The sequence below is a fragment of the Syngnathus floridae genome, chromosome 3 (assembly GCF_059516105.1).
Source record: "Syngnathus floridae isolate MCC-2025c chromosome 3, RoL_Sflo_1.0, whole genome shotgun sequence".
NCBI lineage: Eukaryota > Metazoa > Chordata > Actinopteri > Syngnathiformes > Syngnathidae > Syngnathus > Syngnathus floridae.
Window position 1 is genome coordinate 22,210,781 of NC_142415.1, and position 12,949 is coordinate 22,223,729.

The following is a 12,949-nucleotide window of genomic DNA, read 5'->3' on the forward strand; positions in this document are numbered from 1 at the left end:
TGGGTGAAAGTCAATTTTCTGTGTGGCATAAGCAGAGCAATATTTTGCTTTTATTTTGTGTAATTCTATTGACGTCGAAACAAGTCCTTTGTGTTTACACCCACAACGGCGCAAAACACCTTTATTTTTGTATACAACACGCTGCATAATTTACATTGCACGTGGGACTTTTTTTTTTTTTTTTACCTTGTGGATTATTCTACAAATCTGTTTCTTTGACTTTCTACTGTGCAACTGGAGAGAAAAAAAAAAATCACTTTTTGGGGGGTCTATGGAGTCACAGTCGTTTGTGTAGTTTATTTCTATTTTGTAACTATAACGATAGCACAGCAAGCAAAGTGTGTTAAAAGGCATTTTCGTTTTCTCGGTGCAGCACACCCAGAAACAACAAACTGACATTTATAGCAGGGAGAAAGGCATTTAAAAAAAGAAAGTTGGTGAGTAAGTGAAGAGCCGCGTAGGAAATGGAAAGCTACGGGAACGCTTATCCTGCGGTTAGATGATGCATAAACCTGCCACCAGCCTTCTTGGAACAGATTCAACACGCCCGCTCCGTCCGCCCTGTTGTTTCTTGACACCGCCGGCTTTTAAATCACAAGAATGCCGGTGCTACAAGGCTTCCTTTAGACTTTATTTTCTGATGAAATGTTCCAATTTACTTTATTTTTGTTCTTCTTCTCCCCTGACTCATGCAGCATGGTTCGACTTCTTCTTTTTTAAGATGAGAGGAAATGAGAGCATCACGCAGGACTGGAATGGTTTTGGAACAGCAGGGTAGGCTCCACTACTGAGTCTTTAAAGGGTCAGCAAGAGAAGAAGAGAGATGTTGACTACGTTTCCCATAAACACGTTCTTGACTCATTTGATCAATAAGGCCAATCAAATGGGAAGTACTCGGCGATGTTTTGAACGCCTTTAGTTATGACCGTCTGACTTTGCCAAAAGGAAAATGCGTGATAACGACCAACCTTAACCGGTACATAACCTTAAAATTTTACAAGACAAACTAAAATGACCAAAATGGAATAGTCTTTCTTCACAGGGTAATTTATAAGCCTCTGACATGGCTGCTCAGGACAATGTAGCCAAAGCAAAAAGCATACACCGATCCTCATTTTTATTATTATTGTTTCTTTATTTGTGTATATTTATTAATTTATTTATATTCTTAGTTCCTTTTTAAATTTATATTTGTATTTATTATCATTTTTCTAATCATGAAGTGTAACCCCCAGCTAGTATTTTCAAACTTTTACTTTATCCCTCCCTCTCAAGGTATTTTTCAAAGGTTTATTGCAGGGGTGGCCAACATTTTTTACTGTTACCGCAAAGAGCCACATCATACACCTTCCTCTTACACACGCCTCTGCTCAGCCAAATTTATTGCGTGACATTATTATATCACACACCAACATGATAATGACAGAAATGGACTCAGCCCAATCATTTTCAACAATGAACATTGTGTGCACTGTCTCGGTTCAAAAAAGTTCACAAACAAAAGAATAATTTACAATAGGCTTTTTGCACTTACCATGCATGTTGCTTCTTGCGACTTCTGGCATTCCTTGCCTTGAACAATCCTCTTCAAATGTGGCTTGTTTCCCGTTGTTGCCTCTCGAAGCAATTCTTTTTCTTGGATGTCTGATACCATTCGTTTTCGTTTGGCGTTTTCAGGAGACGAGATTTCAACGACGTCACTGGGGCATATTTTAAAACTTTTTAGCCCGTGCAATGTTGCAAGCCAGTTGTTGCAAGCCAGTTGATGCAAGCGTGGCAGTCTCTGAGTATTTTTTTTGCAAAAGCTGCACCTGTTTTTCTGCCCGATTTTTCAAAGTGTCCAGCTTGCGCTCACAAAATTCAGTCCCTTTTGGAAAGTCCTGATCGATGTTAGCGTTGAGTGATCGGAAGTGGGGCTGAAGATTTGAACCTTTGACATGTGCGAATGACGTCTGACGTTTCAGGCAGAATGGCTTGTCATGAAGTTAAAAATAAAAAAAACTTTCCCACCCTGTCAAAAACGTCCTGTGTTCATCTTCATATTTTCGTTTACGTGCGCATTTTCTCCTGCCATTTTGAGAGCGAAATTGACACCAATTGTTTATTCGGTTTTGCCCTTCGTCATGCGCATGCGCGTTTGACGAAAATACCTAATTGAACTCAAGCGAAATGAACACGCACAAAAAAAAAACACACACAAAGAGACGACCTGATGTACTGTAACCCCCTGCTAATATTTTCAAACCTTTACCTTATCCCTCTCAAGGTATTTTTCAAAGGTTTTTTCAATAAACCTTTGAAAAACACCTTGAGAGGGATAAATTAAAAATACATCTAAATAACTAATAATAAATATCTAAATCTAAAATAAATCAAATCTCAAATAAACTTTCCCCTCAAACTCTAATGGCCCTAATCCAAAACACTAACAGTAGCCCATTGTTTCATAAAAAAAAAAAAATTAAAAAGAAAAGTTTGCTGATGTGTGAATCAAACCCCGACCTTAAAACCGAGCTACACATCCAACCGCAGTCAGTATTTTGGTCATCTCCATGGCGTGTTGCTTTCCTCTCCAAGTCGACAGTCCTTAAGCAGCAGTCGGAACCCATTCAAGGCTATTTATAAAAATATATTTCAACAAGTAGGAAACAATACAGGGTAATCTGGAGAGATTACAATACAGGGGAGTAAATAATTGAACATACACACTGATAAGCTTTTGAACGCACAGCAGAAAAGGTGAGCGGAAGACCGACAAGTCTTCTGTTTTCGGAAATTTGAAATTCTCTACCAGCCGCGTCTGAAACTAATGATGTTAGCAGAAATGCTATGTACAGCACAAGCCAATATTTTTCTTTACTCGTATCATACAATGTACGCACAATATGCACACGGGCTGGATTTGCGTCTTTTTTTTTTTGTCCTGGCGAATCAAATGCTGAGTTAGCGGTCAGCAGAAAGATGCTAACCGGTGTTTATCTTGGACTAAGCCCACTTATTTGAAGAGGATGGAAAGGAAAAGATGTAGAAAAACTCTTGAAAGGTAATGAACAATCAACACAAAAAAAAAACCAAAGCATTAGGTTTCAATTGAACTTGCTTCTGTAAAAAGAAGGCCTCAGAGATTCTACATTTTTTTGTTGTTGTTGTTGTCCTCACGTCTTTTTATAGCTCAATGGCAACGCGCCAACTGTAGCATGTAAATACAAATAGTTGTATAAAGCGTAATTTATAAATGTGGCCACCATAGAGAGAACATATCAAATGATAACAAAGTCACTTTTTTTGTCAAAGCCAACACTCTTTTTTTGTCTTTTTTTCTTTGTTTTCGGTCGTTCAAATCCTCTCATACATTCATTGTTGCAAGTTCGACCACGTATTGCTTTAAAGTCCGTTCGAGATTCGCTGACCTTGCGGCTCTCTGCTACTGGAAGTCACGGCAATGACTAACACCCAAAACACTGCTAGACACTCCACAACGGAATCTAAAGTTTTTACACCCCACAAGAATCTCCTAGTAAAAAGACGGTTTGTTTCGGCTCAACGATTACAATGTGGATGACTGCTAGACCTCAACTCTAGGAAGAATACAAAAAAAGTGGCCGTGGTTTTTTTTTCTTCTCCTTGTTTTCTGTTTCTAAAAGCCGATAGAACTCTAGCGCTTAATACACACGTGAACGGTAGAGAAAAAAAGATTCCGAAAGTCTTACGGGGTTTTTTTTTTTCAGGTCAGGTCTCGCGGTCGCTCTCGCCCACCGAGTAGAGTTCCCCAAGTCTCCTGAAGCGGGGGCCCCACTCCCTGAGGTAGTCATAGTTCTGGTCCGAGTCGGACGAGGTGGTCTCCAGCGAGCTGAGCGATCCGGCGACCGATCCCCGGCCCTCGTAGCCGTAGATCTGGATGGAGTCGTACGGCGGCGCGGTGGGGTCATTGTCAGCCTCGTGCAGCCGCACGTTGATGAATTCGTCCACGTCTACTCCGTTGGGGCCCGAGTGGTGGCCGGCGCGCGGCATGAACTGCAGGTCGGGCTTTATGTCCTTGCGCGGGAGATACCCGTTGATGCCGTCCGGGTTCTGCAGGGTGGCGATGTCGAAGGCCTCGGTGTCTTCCTCGCCGCCGCCCTCGTCGTCGTAGCGGATGATGTTTTCGCGCACGTCCTCGTCGTCCTTAATGATGAGCGGCTCGTTCTTGTGTCGCCGTAGCGTCACGAAGAGCACCACTATTACTATCCGACAAAGACCCAGTCACAAGAGGGGAAGGGGGAGACGAGGAAAAACGAGTTCAAGCTTTTCTATCTCCAAAGTTTGCCAGAAATCATTTATTTTGTTGGCTGCAAAATAATCATTGCAGTGTGCGGGCGCCGGGAATCGTACGAGACAGCCAGCCAGCTTCCGCTAACGGGACCGAGCCAAAAAGGCAGCAGGTTTAGAGAATGGTGAGCGAGCAAGTTGGCGCAATTTGTCTATTTACTTGTTTACAGCTGTTTAACTGTGAAACAGCATTTAGCGTTAGCCAAAAATCGTAGCGCAATCATCGGCCGTCTGATTGACTCGTGATTTTCATCATTTTTTATTTGTCTTCTACGCGCTGTATAAAGAACATAATGTTTGCAGTTAGGATGCATTCACAACAAGAGAATGAGTTTGTATGGGACAAAAATCCCAGTACCCAGGGACTAAAACCAAATTTTGTGACTGCTCCTTAGTGATGGAAATTGGCTGGAATGGGTCAATTTGGGTGGGTCAATTGGGATCACGTACAAAAACCCTAACCCTGTGCCGTGTATGCCAATCTATATTTGTTAACCAAGTAATGTCCAGAGGCCAAAATCTGCTCCAGTGTCAAAAGAACTGTCTAGAAACATGTTTGGTTGGAGGTAGGGTCATCTGGGTCAACATAGATGTAGCCAACATTCATCGTCTTGTTGGAAATGTCAGGTCAAGAATGAAACCAAACCTCACCTAAGAGCAAGATGATGCAGGCCAAGATGGCGATGAGCGCTCCCATGCTGAGTCCGATGGGAAGGACGTAAGCCTCGACGTTGCAGGACTGCACGATTCCGTCCTTACTGCAGCCGCACACCCGGATGGTCAGCGTGTTGGTACTGCTCATGGGCGGGCTACCGTTGTCCGTCACCACGATGGGCAGGAAGTACATCTCCTGTTTCTGTCGCCGGAATGTGTCGTGCTTGGCTAGGACGCTAATGGAGTTGTCTGAGAGGGGGAAGATGAGGGGAGAGAACTCATTTCAGTCACCGCCTCGCTTGTCTAGCATTGATGGATTTTTAGTGCTTTTAGTCAACAGTATGAGGAAGGCGAAGCGACGGGAAATGATCTTTTGAAGCCGCCCGCTCGTTAGCCGCCTCTCCTTATTAAACACCGGGGCCTCTTCTTAGGAAACCTCGTGAAATTCTAACCTTTACCTCTCCCGCTGCCGGGCGGGAACAACACGGCGCTCAAACTGGATCAAGAAGATGCTCGACAGGCGGGACGATTGATGTAATTGATGCTCGGGTTTATCGTCTTATAAGTGGCGAAGAACACACGGCTTCCTGAACGCCGGAACGTCCCATCTCATTTGGATCGCTCCGCACTTCACGGGGAGGGAAATTAGATGGATTGTTTAAGAGTAAAGCAAGTGGGTCATTTTCTAAGAAGCCTTCGAGCTTAAAAATAGAAGTAAACACCGTCATAAATACACTTTTGATACCGAGGCTGAGTATGTATTTTATATTTTCCGCTCTTGTGTGAAACTAGCCGGGAATTTTGTAAGTTGACTGTCGCGAGTTTGATTTAGTTTTTATGAGGGCTCAGGTGGATACGGTGGGGTCTTGACTCCCACTTAATAGGAATCCTAATGACTTGTATGATACTCCCTCGGATGCGGGTATATTTGCTTCGGCTTCTCCGTCAAATTGCCAACTGGGAGAAGGTTTCGCTCCTTTTACAGGTGCTCTGCTGCAATTCACCATGTCGTTATGGCTGCGAAGGCGTTCGTTCACCTGCGGGGGGATCATTTTAATTTATCTTTCGCATAAAGGCGCTTGATTTGACACAACTTTGGAAGTTGGGAAATTTGCGGGTAGACTTTGCTGTCAAGTTGTTGATTGTGTGTGTGTGTGTGTGACACCGTGGGGGCTCGTGTGTGTTCTTGCGGGGTCATTATAGCCGCTAGGAAACTCCCATGTAGTTGATCATGAAATCTAGTTCATGTTTATAATACAAGCTTGGCGCATGAACATTTTGTAGGTTGAGGGAGGGATTTATTGTCATTTTGTGGATTCGGAGGCAATCTGTCAGGGTTTTGTTGGCATTATTTGAGGCAAACCCTGGTGACACTTGTGATACTACCTTAGAGGTTGGGAAAATTTGCACGTCAACAAAGTTAGTTAGTGGACGAGGGATTTATAAATTTAACGGGTGCTCAAAGTTCTATTCAGTGAACTTCAGGGCTTGACTTTTTCTTGGAGCGAACCGTCTCCCAGATGGGATGGCATTGTAATCTCTTTTTGAGCTATTTTTTTTTTTAATCGATAAATTCAACCCGTCGCGAGTAGGGAGCACTTAAAGTTCAATCGGTTGAAGAGTTTTTTTGTTCTACGAGCGTGTGGGCCGTTCCCGTGATTACACTCATCATCCCAAACAAAAGCGGCGCACGGGGGCCCGCCTAACACTCATCAGTCAAGTGTCTGCCGCCACCTCCGCCAGACAGAAATAGTCGCTGGAGTGGCGATGGCGGGCCTCCTTTCAGGCGCTATAGACAAGTGGCTGCTGCGTTGTGTACTATATCGCTGAAGAATGACAGCACATATTTGCTTTGATTCTTGCTAGGGTTACATTGTGTGCCAGAACAAACGTACGCTTGCTCGACTCGACGGAAAAGCCAGCGAGCGAGTCAAAGAAAGAAAGAACAACAGCGGCGGTTTTGATCCGACACGTCGCCTTGAGAGAAGAGAGAGGAGCTTGGAGGAGAGCAGAACCTCCGTGACTCACATTTGATCCGGTGGTGTCTGGGTTAGGCTCGGACCAAATGTGTTTATTTTCCCACTGGTTGAATTGATAAAAAAAATCATGAGGTCATCTGAGCCTACCAGAAGACTGAAGAAAGTCATTTCCAATAAATAAATAAATATAATCAAAATAATCTTAATAATAATGATAATTAATAATAATAAAGGAACTTCTGCCAACTTGGGCAACATTAAAATGAAAGAATGAATGAAGCGGGGGAAAGAAATGATGTCTAATAAAATCCCTTATAAATAATAAAACTATAAATAATATAACAAAGGATATAACATAACATAAAATAAATATAAAATAGCTAATATATTGAAAAAAAAGTATAGACAATAATACATAAAAACAGTAATGGGGGAAAAAGAGCTTTCAAAAGCCAAATATATAATAACGGGAAAAGAATGAAAACCATTTGTTCATATTCCGTTTCATTTCCTGCTGTGCGCACACCAGCTAGCGCACCAGAGTAAAAAAATACTACGATTGTAAAATACTACTAAAAATGGTTTTTCTTCCTCAACTATGACCTGCTTTTGATGGCCTGAGTGAGCCATCAAAGACGACTGCAGTATGCTAGCCCGCAGCCCGCGTGTCCAAACAGAAGGCTGCTACCATATGAATAGATTTCCGCCGTGAGCCCAAAACATTACACGTGACAGTGAACACAGCTTGTTCACCGCCACTTTGGACCAGCAGAGAGAAAAAAAAAAAAAAAAAAGATAGATACCCAAGAAAGAAATGAGCAATATTGTGTAAATAAACCTAGCACCATCTGCCACAAGGTAGCTTGGAAGTTCCCCTACATTGAGCAGCAAAACTAGCAGGACCAACTCAATTTGGATCTCGTTGGTTTATCTTCACTTACGATCCAACGTCTGTTAAGTGGGGCTGGATTGAAGAACAATCTGGTCACAAACATTTTGCTGCGGAACTTTTTGTTCAAAATCGAGGACGAGTTTTACCTGCTTAATTCTTTTGAGGCTTTTATTCGCTCACCTTGGTTGTTCTTAATAGTGAAGTTGGGATTGTTGAGCATCTCGGGAACCAGACGGTACTCAAAGTAGTGACCCTGGATCGGGTCATCTCTATCCACGGCGCTGACCGTTTGGATCACCTGTGTTTAAAAAAAAAAAAAAAATGATACTCATCGCACGTGCTGGAATATTTGCTCTTCACCGCTAAGAGATTTAGATTGTTATCATTGAAGCTCTGTCCGGTCTGCCTTAAAGCATCGCCGGCTTTATCCGCTAATCTGTCATCGGTGTTCTTATCGCACGCTGGGATTGATTGGGAATTAGAATCCGGGGGCCTTTGAGACGATTTTCTTTTTTTTTTTCCCCCCGCCCCGGTCCAATAAAAGTGCATCCGACACATGTAGCTGCCTTGAATGAGGTTGATTGATGAGAAGGCAGGTGGGGGGAATGCTAAGCACCAGTCGGAGGCTTTTTTTGGCAGGGCGATGCATTGTGCCATCTGGAGGAGGCCACATGAAAGACATTCTCAACTGACGATGTGTCGTGATCAATCCCGACGGCTAAGTCCCCCCCCGCCATTTTTTTTTTTAACACCAGACTCTCAACCTCCGAGGCTTCTCTGCGAAATAATTAAGGCCATAATTCACCGTGGCCAATCATTAAGTGGGCGGAAAGCAAGAAAAAGGAGAGTGACGGATGGCTGCTTTGATGAACGAGCGTCTACTGTATTCTTTTTCCCTTTTTCCTCCCTTACCTGTCCGGGTTTTCCATTTTCACACAAAAAGGCTTCATATTCCGTGGCGAACTCCGGGGCGTTGTCGTTTATGTCCATGACCCGGATGGCAACCACCGCCCGGGATATCTGACTGTGGTTACCTAGGAGACAGAGAAATGAATGTTAAAACAGGTGAGTCTTTGGGAAAAATACAAAATGAAGCCGGGTGGATGAAAATCCCAGCTACATTACGTGACCTAGTTTTAATTTCCTTTGTTTTTCCATCTTTATTTCTCCTTCATTTCCGGAGATGATGGGAGGACGGCATGATAAGCCACATCAATCTACCTTTCAGCCATGCAAAATAAAACGACACAATTCAAAGTGCTTTTGAACAGCGCCATGTTTGAAACATGAGCGTTAAGGAGACAAAAAAAAGCATATTAATGACTCATTGGTAACGGAGGTCTGAAAAGGCAATCAAAGACAATTTAATTAGTCCTCGCTAGAGTGAGTGGTGCAAATGGCGAAGATGAAATCCGTTGTGGATTAACGTGGCCTCTTAAGAGGCCTCGAACTTTAGACAATGAGGATGATAGAGCGTAGAAATTTTCATTCGAGTTTTAAAATAAATGTCAAAGTGAGATTCTGCTTCCTTGTAGTCTAACCTCAACTCTGAATTGAAACCCTCTAAACCACAGGTGTCAAACTCAAGGTGCGGGGGCCAGACCCGGCCCGCCACATCATTTTATGTGGCCCGGAGAGGCAACCAATGTGTGTCAACTCAATGTTTCTTCTCTAAAGTCCAAAGTGTGATGATGCACCTTAACCTGGCGCTGAAGCTCACCAAAATCCTAGCCCTGGGCTTCCCAAAATTTTGAACACCTAACCCGAACTACAGCTGTAAAAATAATAATAATTAAAACACAGTGGCTGCAGTCCAAGACTTTTGCCCCGTTCCGGATATGATGTTAACATTAAACACCGTACTAAGAACAATTAGCGTTTAAGCCATGGATGCATGGAAGCACACTCATTTGCTTCGTTTTGATTGAATTAAAACAGCTCACTAGTCACTTTGCACAAGAACATTAACACGTATCGGGTAAACACTTTTTTTTTTTTTCATCCAGACACGCCTTACAGATTAAAGAACATCTGCAAAGCACAAAAAAACTCACTGACGAGGTGGAAAATCTTTGCCGGCAGAGCTACAAACAGCTTTAGCCCGTACGCAAGGCTTTTATTTGCATACAGATTGTTTCAGGGGGGCTGTATGTCGCGATAAAGCTTAATGTAGCCCTTAAAGCTACTGGAACAGAAATTTACACTGCTTGTAAGTTGTCTGTCTCCACCTCCTCGCGCTTAATCAAAGAAGGTGCGCGTTAATTGCCAGGCTAAACGAAAGCTGTCGGAATGTGTTTTTTTTTCATTTGGGGGGGGTCGGTCCCGCTGGCGTGAGGAGTCGAACGTCTTATTCTGATAAGCCGCCGTCGCCGACATCTTGTCTGGCGGGCGTACATCTCGAGGCTAAGTGACTGCGGGTTGCAGATAGCGCTGGCGAGCAACAACACTTTATTGAGAGTTTGCAGGGGGTGGGGGGCCGTCTGCTCTACGTGAAAGGGGGTAAAAATAGAAGACGGGTATTACATTTCAAGTTGGCTCTTTACGGTGACGCCATTACACCGAATTCCCGGATAATTTGCCGCATCTGAGGCGTAACGGTAGAGCCGGCATTTATTCGCCCGTGTCTTTCAGAGCCGCAGGTGACATCTGACTAATCACATTCTATTCCCCCAAGGGGGGGGGTGGGGGTGGGAGGGGTCACAAGAGGGAGTGAGGGTGTTCGTCCCTGCCCTTAGTCCATCCATCACTGCCACGCTGCCAATTGAGCGCCTTCTTTACAGCTTACCTTTCTCCGCCTTACAATTAATTGCCCACAGGTCCAGTTTAAAGATTGGTTCGGAATGGTGCATGTTGTAGAAAGCACATTGTCTTAACTCGTTCACTCCCATTGACGGCTATAGACGTCAAAGATCCATTTTAACTGGGGTGGCAGTGGATGAGTTAAATGCAAACCAGCGAATGCAAATCAGGAAAAAGCAGATTTTGTGAACCATGGCTTCTCCCGAAGATGCTTCCGGAAAACAGAACTTACGGACTTCCGTTGCAGTGACGGTGATGTTGTGCCACATGTCCGTCTCGCGGTCCAGTGGTTTGGCCAGCGTGATCTTGCCGTCATCAACGTTGATGTTGAACTGCCTTTCCAGGTCCGTGTGACGGTCAATAAAGTACCTGAAGAAAAACAAACCAAAAAAAAGACATTTGAGCCCAAACGCAGCCGCATGGTTGAAGGAATTCCACACCACTGCCCAACTGAAGTCATGGAAAATCAGTAATTACCCCCCGTGGAATAATTACACAGGCAGCAGGGGACATTAAAGATTATTCAGGTCCGAAAAAAGCCCCCCCACCCTCCGCACCCTCGAGTCTGATCGAGCCGACACCCTCGCTCGCCCTGTTTAAAAGACCATTAGTGCTTGTTGTGTCAGGAAAACAGATGTGGTGGTGTTAACCTCATTTGGGATCTGTCAACAATCAATGATGGCTCCAAAAGAAGTGAAAATAAAGAAATGACGCCGGCCGCACGCTTGACAAATCCCGTGGCGAGGTGTCCATTCGGACTCTAAATGACCGTATACCGTTCCTGAAACTGTGAATTTTCCCTCAGTAGTTTTCTCTTGCGACTGGCCGTCTTTGGAAAGTCTTCAAAACAGGGCAAGAAAAAAAAAATCTGAAAAATTCACCGGCACCAGCAGCTTGCTTTGAAAGTGGACCTGCACATAAAAGGACATTTTTCTTCCCTGTGAAATCGCGCTTTTTAAATGCAGGAAACCAGCGCGAGCGACACCAATTCTCAGGCCAAGGCAAAACACTCGTGCACACACACATATGTGCACATAGCTGAAAAAGGACAACGGGTCATTTTTTGTGTCACATATTTTGACCACCACGGACATCCCTGATGAGACAGAACATGAAAAACAGCTAATGTGCTAATCACACCGTTTGTAATCATCCTCCATCATTCAATTTCCTACACAGATTGGTCGGCACAATAGTTACGAGCTAATCCTACCAGTATCAACCAAAAACATCAAAAAACATTCCAGTTGGCTAGACCTGATGTGGGGTGAGATTTTGAAGATTCATCACACAATTTCGAATAGTTAATATTTTATAAGAATGTATAATTTAGAATGTCTTTTTCTTCACAACACGTATATTAGCCTTCAACCACAAAATCCAACCTTGAACGTCAAACCTGTGCTCAAGCTCTAATTTAAAACTTCAACCATGGATGAAAACTCAAATCCTTGGGTAAAACTCGACTTTAAAACCTTGACCCTTATTTGAAACGCAAATCCTCAACCCGTCCAAAAACCCAAACTCCTGACTCAACTCTTTCAACCCTAAATCGAGACCCTCACCTTTGAGTGCCAGCAAACTTTGATACCTCAAACCTTAATTTGAAACCGCGACAGGCAAGTGTGGACAGAGAATGAAATAAATAAAAGCAGTGGCCCAGATTCCAATTGTTGGAAAGACGTAGCGAGCCGTGACATTTCCATTTTTTTTCCAGATGAAATGGTGGAAACTCCTCGAGACGCCAGGCGAGGGGGGAGACGTCCACCAGGACCTTGGAAAAAACTACACTCCCCCCTTCTTCCCCCCTTCCCCGGCCCCCCGCAAAAGCACTTTCAAGACGGGCCGACAGCAGCAAACCACTTGGGAGCGCAGCAGTTGCGGGAGAATCTCTTCTCCGGCTTCCTGACAGCCTCACGGCTGAGCGACGAGACGCTCAGCCTGGAATGTTCTGCCACCTGTCACTCAAACTGACAGCTCGCTGTGAGAAAGAATTAAAAGCAAATAAAAATATACAATTGAGACCAGATTTGCAATTTTTTTTTTTTTTCCTTTCCAGAGTGTGACAACGTGAACCGCGAAGGTTTAACAGGATAAGCGTGACCTCGCTGGCTTCTTGGCGCTTTGTCATCGTGCAAAGGAACATTGTGAGTCGCATTTCACGTGTTGTTTGTTTCACTCCTCGTTGCTGGAAAAAGTCTCAGCGGTGAATAACCCTTGCAAATGGACTGTCAATCAAAAGGTACAAAGCATCTTTATGTACCTGCGCCACGGAGCTGTTGTTTTTGTATTAGCAGAAGTAAATGTTTCACAACAG

General features: G+C 43.8%; 1 protein-coding gene and 1 long non-coding RNA gene across 7 annotated transcripts in view; both read right to left on the reverse strand.

The window, feature by feature from the left end:
• The window catches only part of LOC148401149 (uncharacterized), a 153,555-nt gene extending 151,342 nt beyond the window's left edge, over window positions 1-2,213 (reverse strand). For all 4 annotated transcript variants that reach the window (XR_015857531.1, XR_015857532.1, XR_015857533.1 and 1 more), the window contains exon 1: window positions 1,535-2,213. This is a non-coding gene — a long non-coding RNA (uncharacterized LOC148401149). The remainder of the gene's footprint in view (window positions 1-1,534) is intronic.
• Window positions 2,214-2,608: 395 nt separating this feature from the next.
• Window positions 2,609-12,949, reverse strand: part of cdh8 (cadherin 8) — a 67,403-nt gene continuing 57,062 nt past the window's right edge. For 2 of the 3 annotated variants that reach the window (XM_088370511.1, XM_088370513.1), the window contains 5 exons: window positions 10,865-11,001; window positions 8,746-8,867; window positions 8,014-8,131; window positions 4,960-5,211; window positions 2,609-4,223 (listed from right to left, as the gene is read on the reverse strand). In XM_088370511.1, the coding sequence (XP_088226637.1) occupies window positions 3,730-4,223; window positions 4,960-5,211; window positions 8,014-8,131; window positions 8,746-8,867; window positions 10,865-11,001 (1,123 nt within the window). In that variant the 3' untranslated portion in view covers window positions 2,609-3,729. The remainder of the gene's footprint in view (window positions 4,224-4,959; window positions 5,212-8,013; window positions 8,132-8,745; window positions 8,868-10,864; window positions 11,002-12,949) is intronic. The other variant, XM_088370512.1, reaches the window with a different exon arrangement.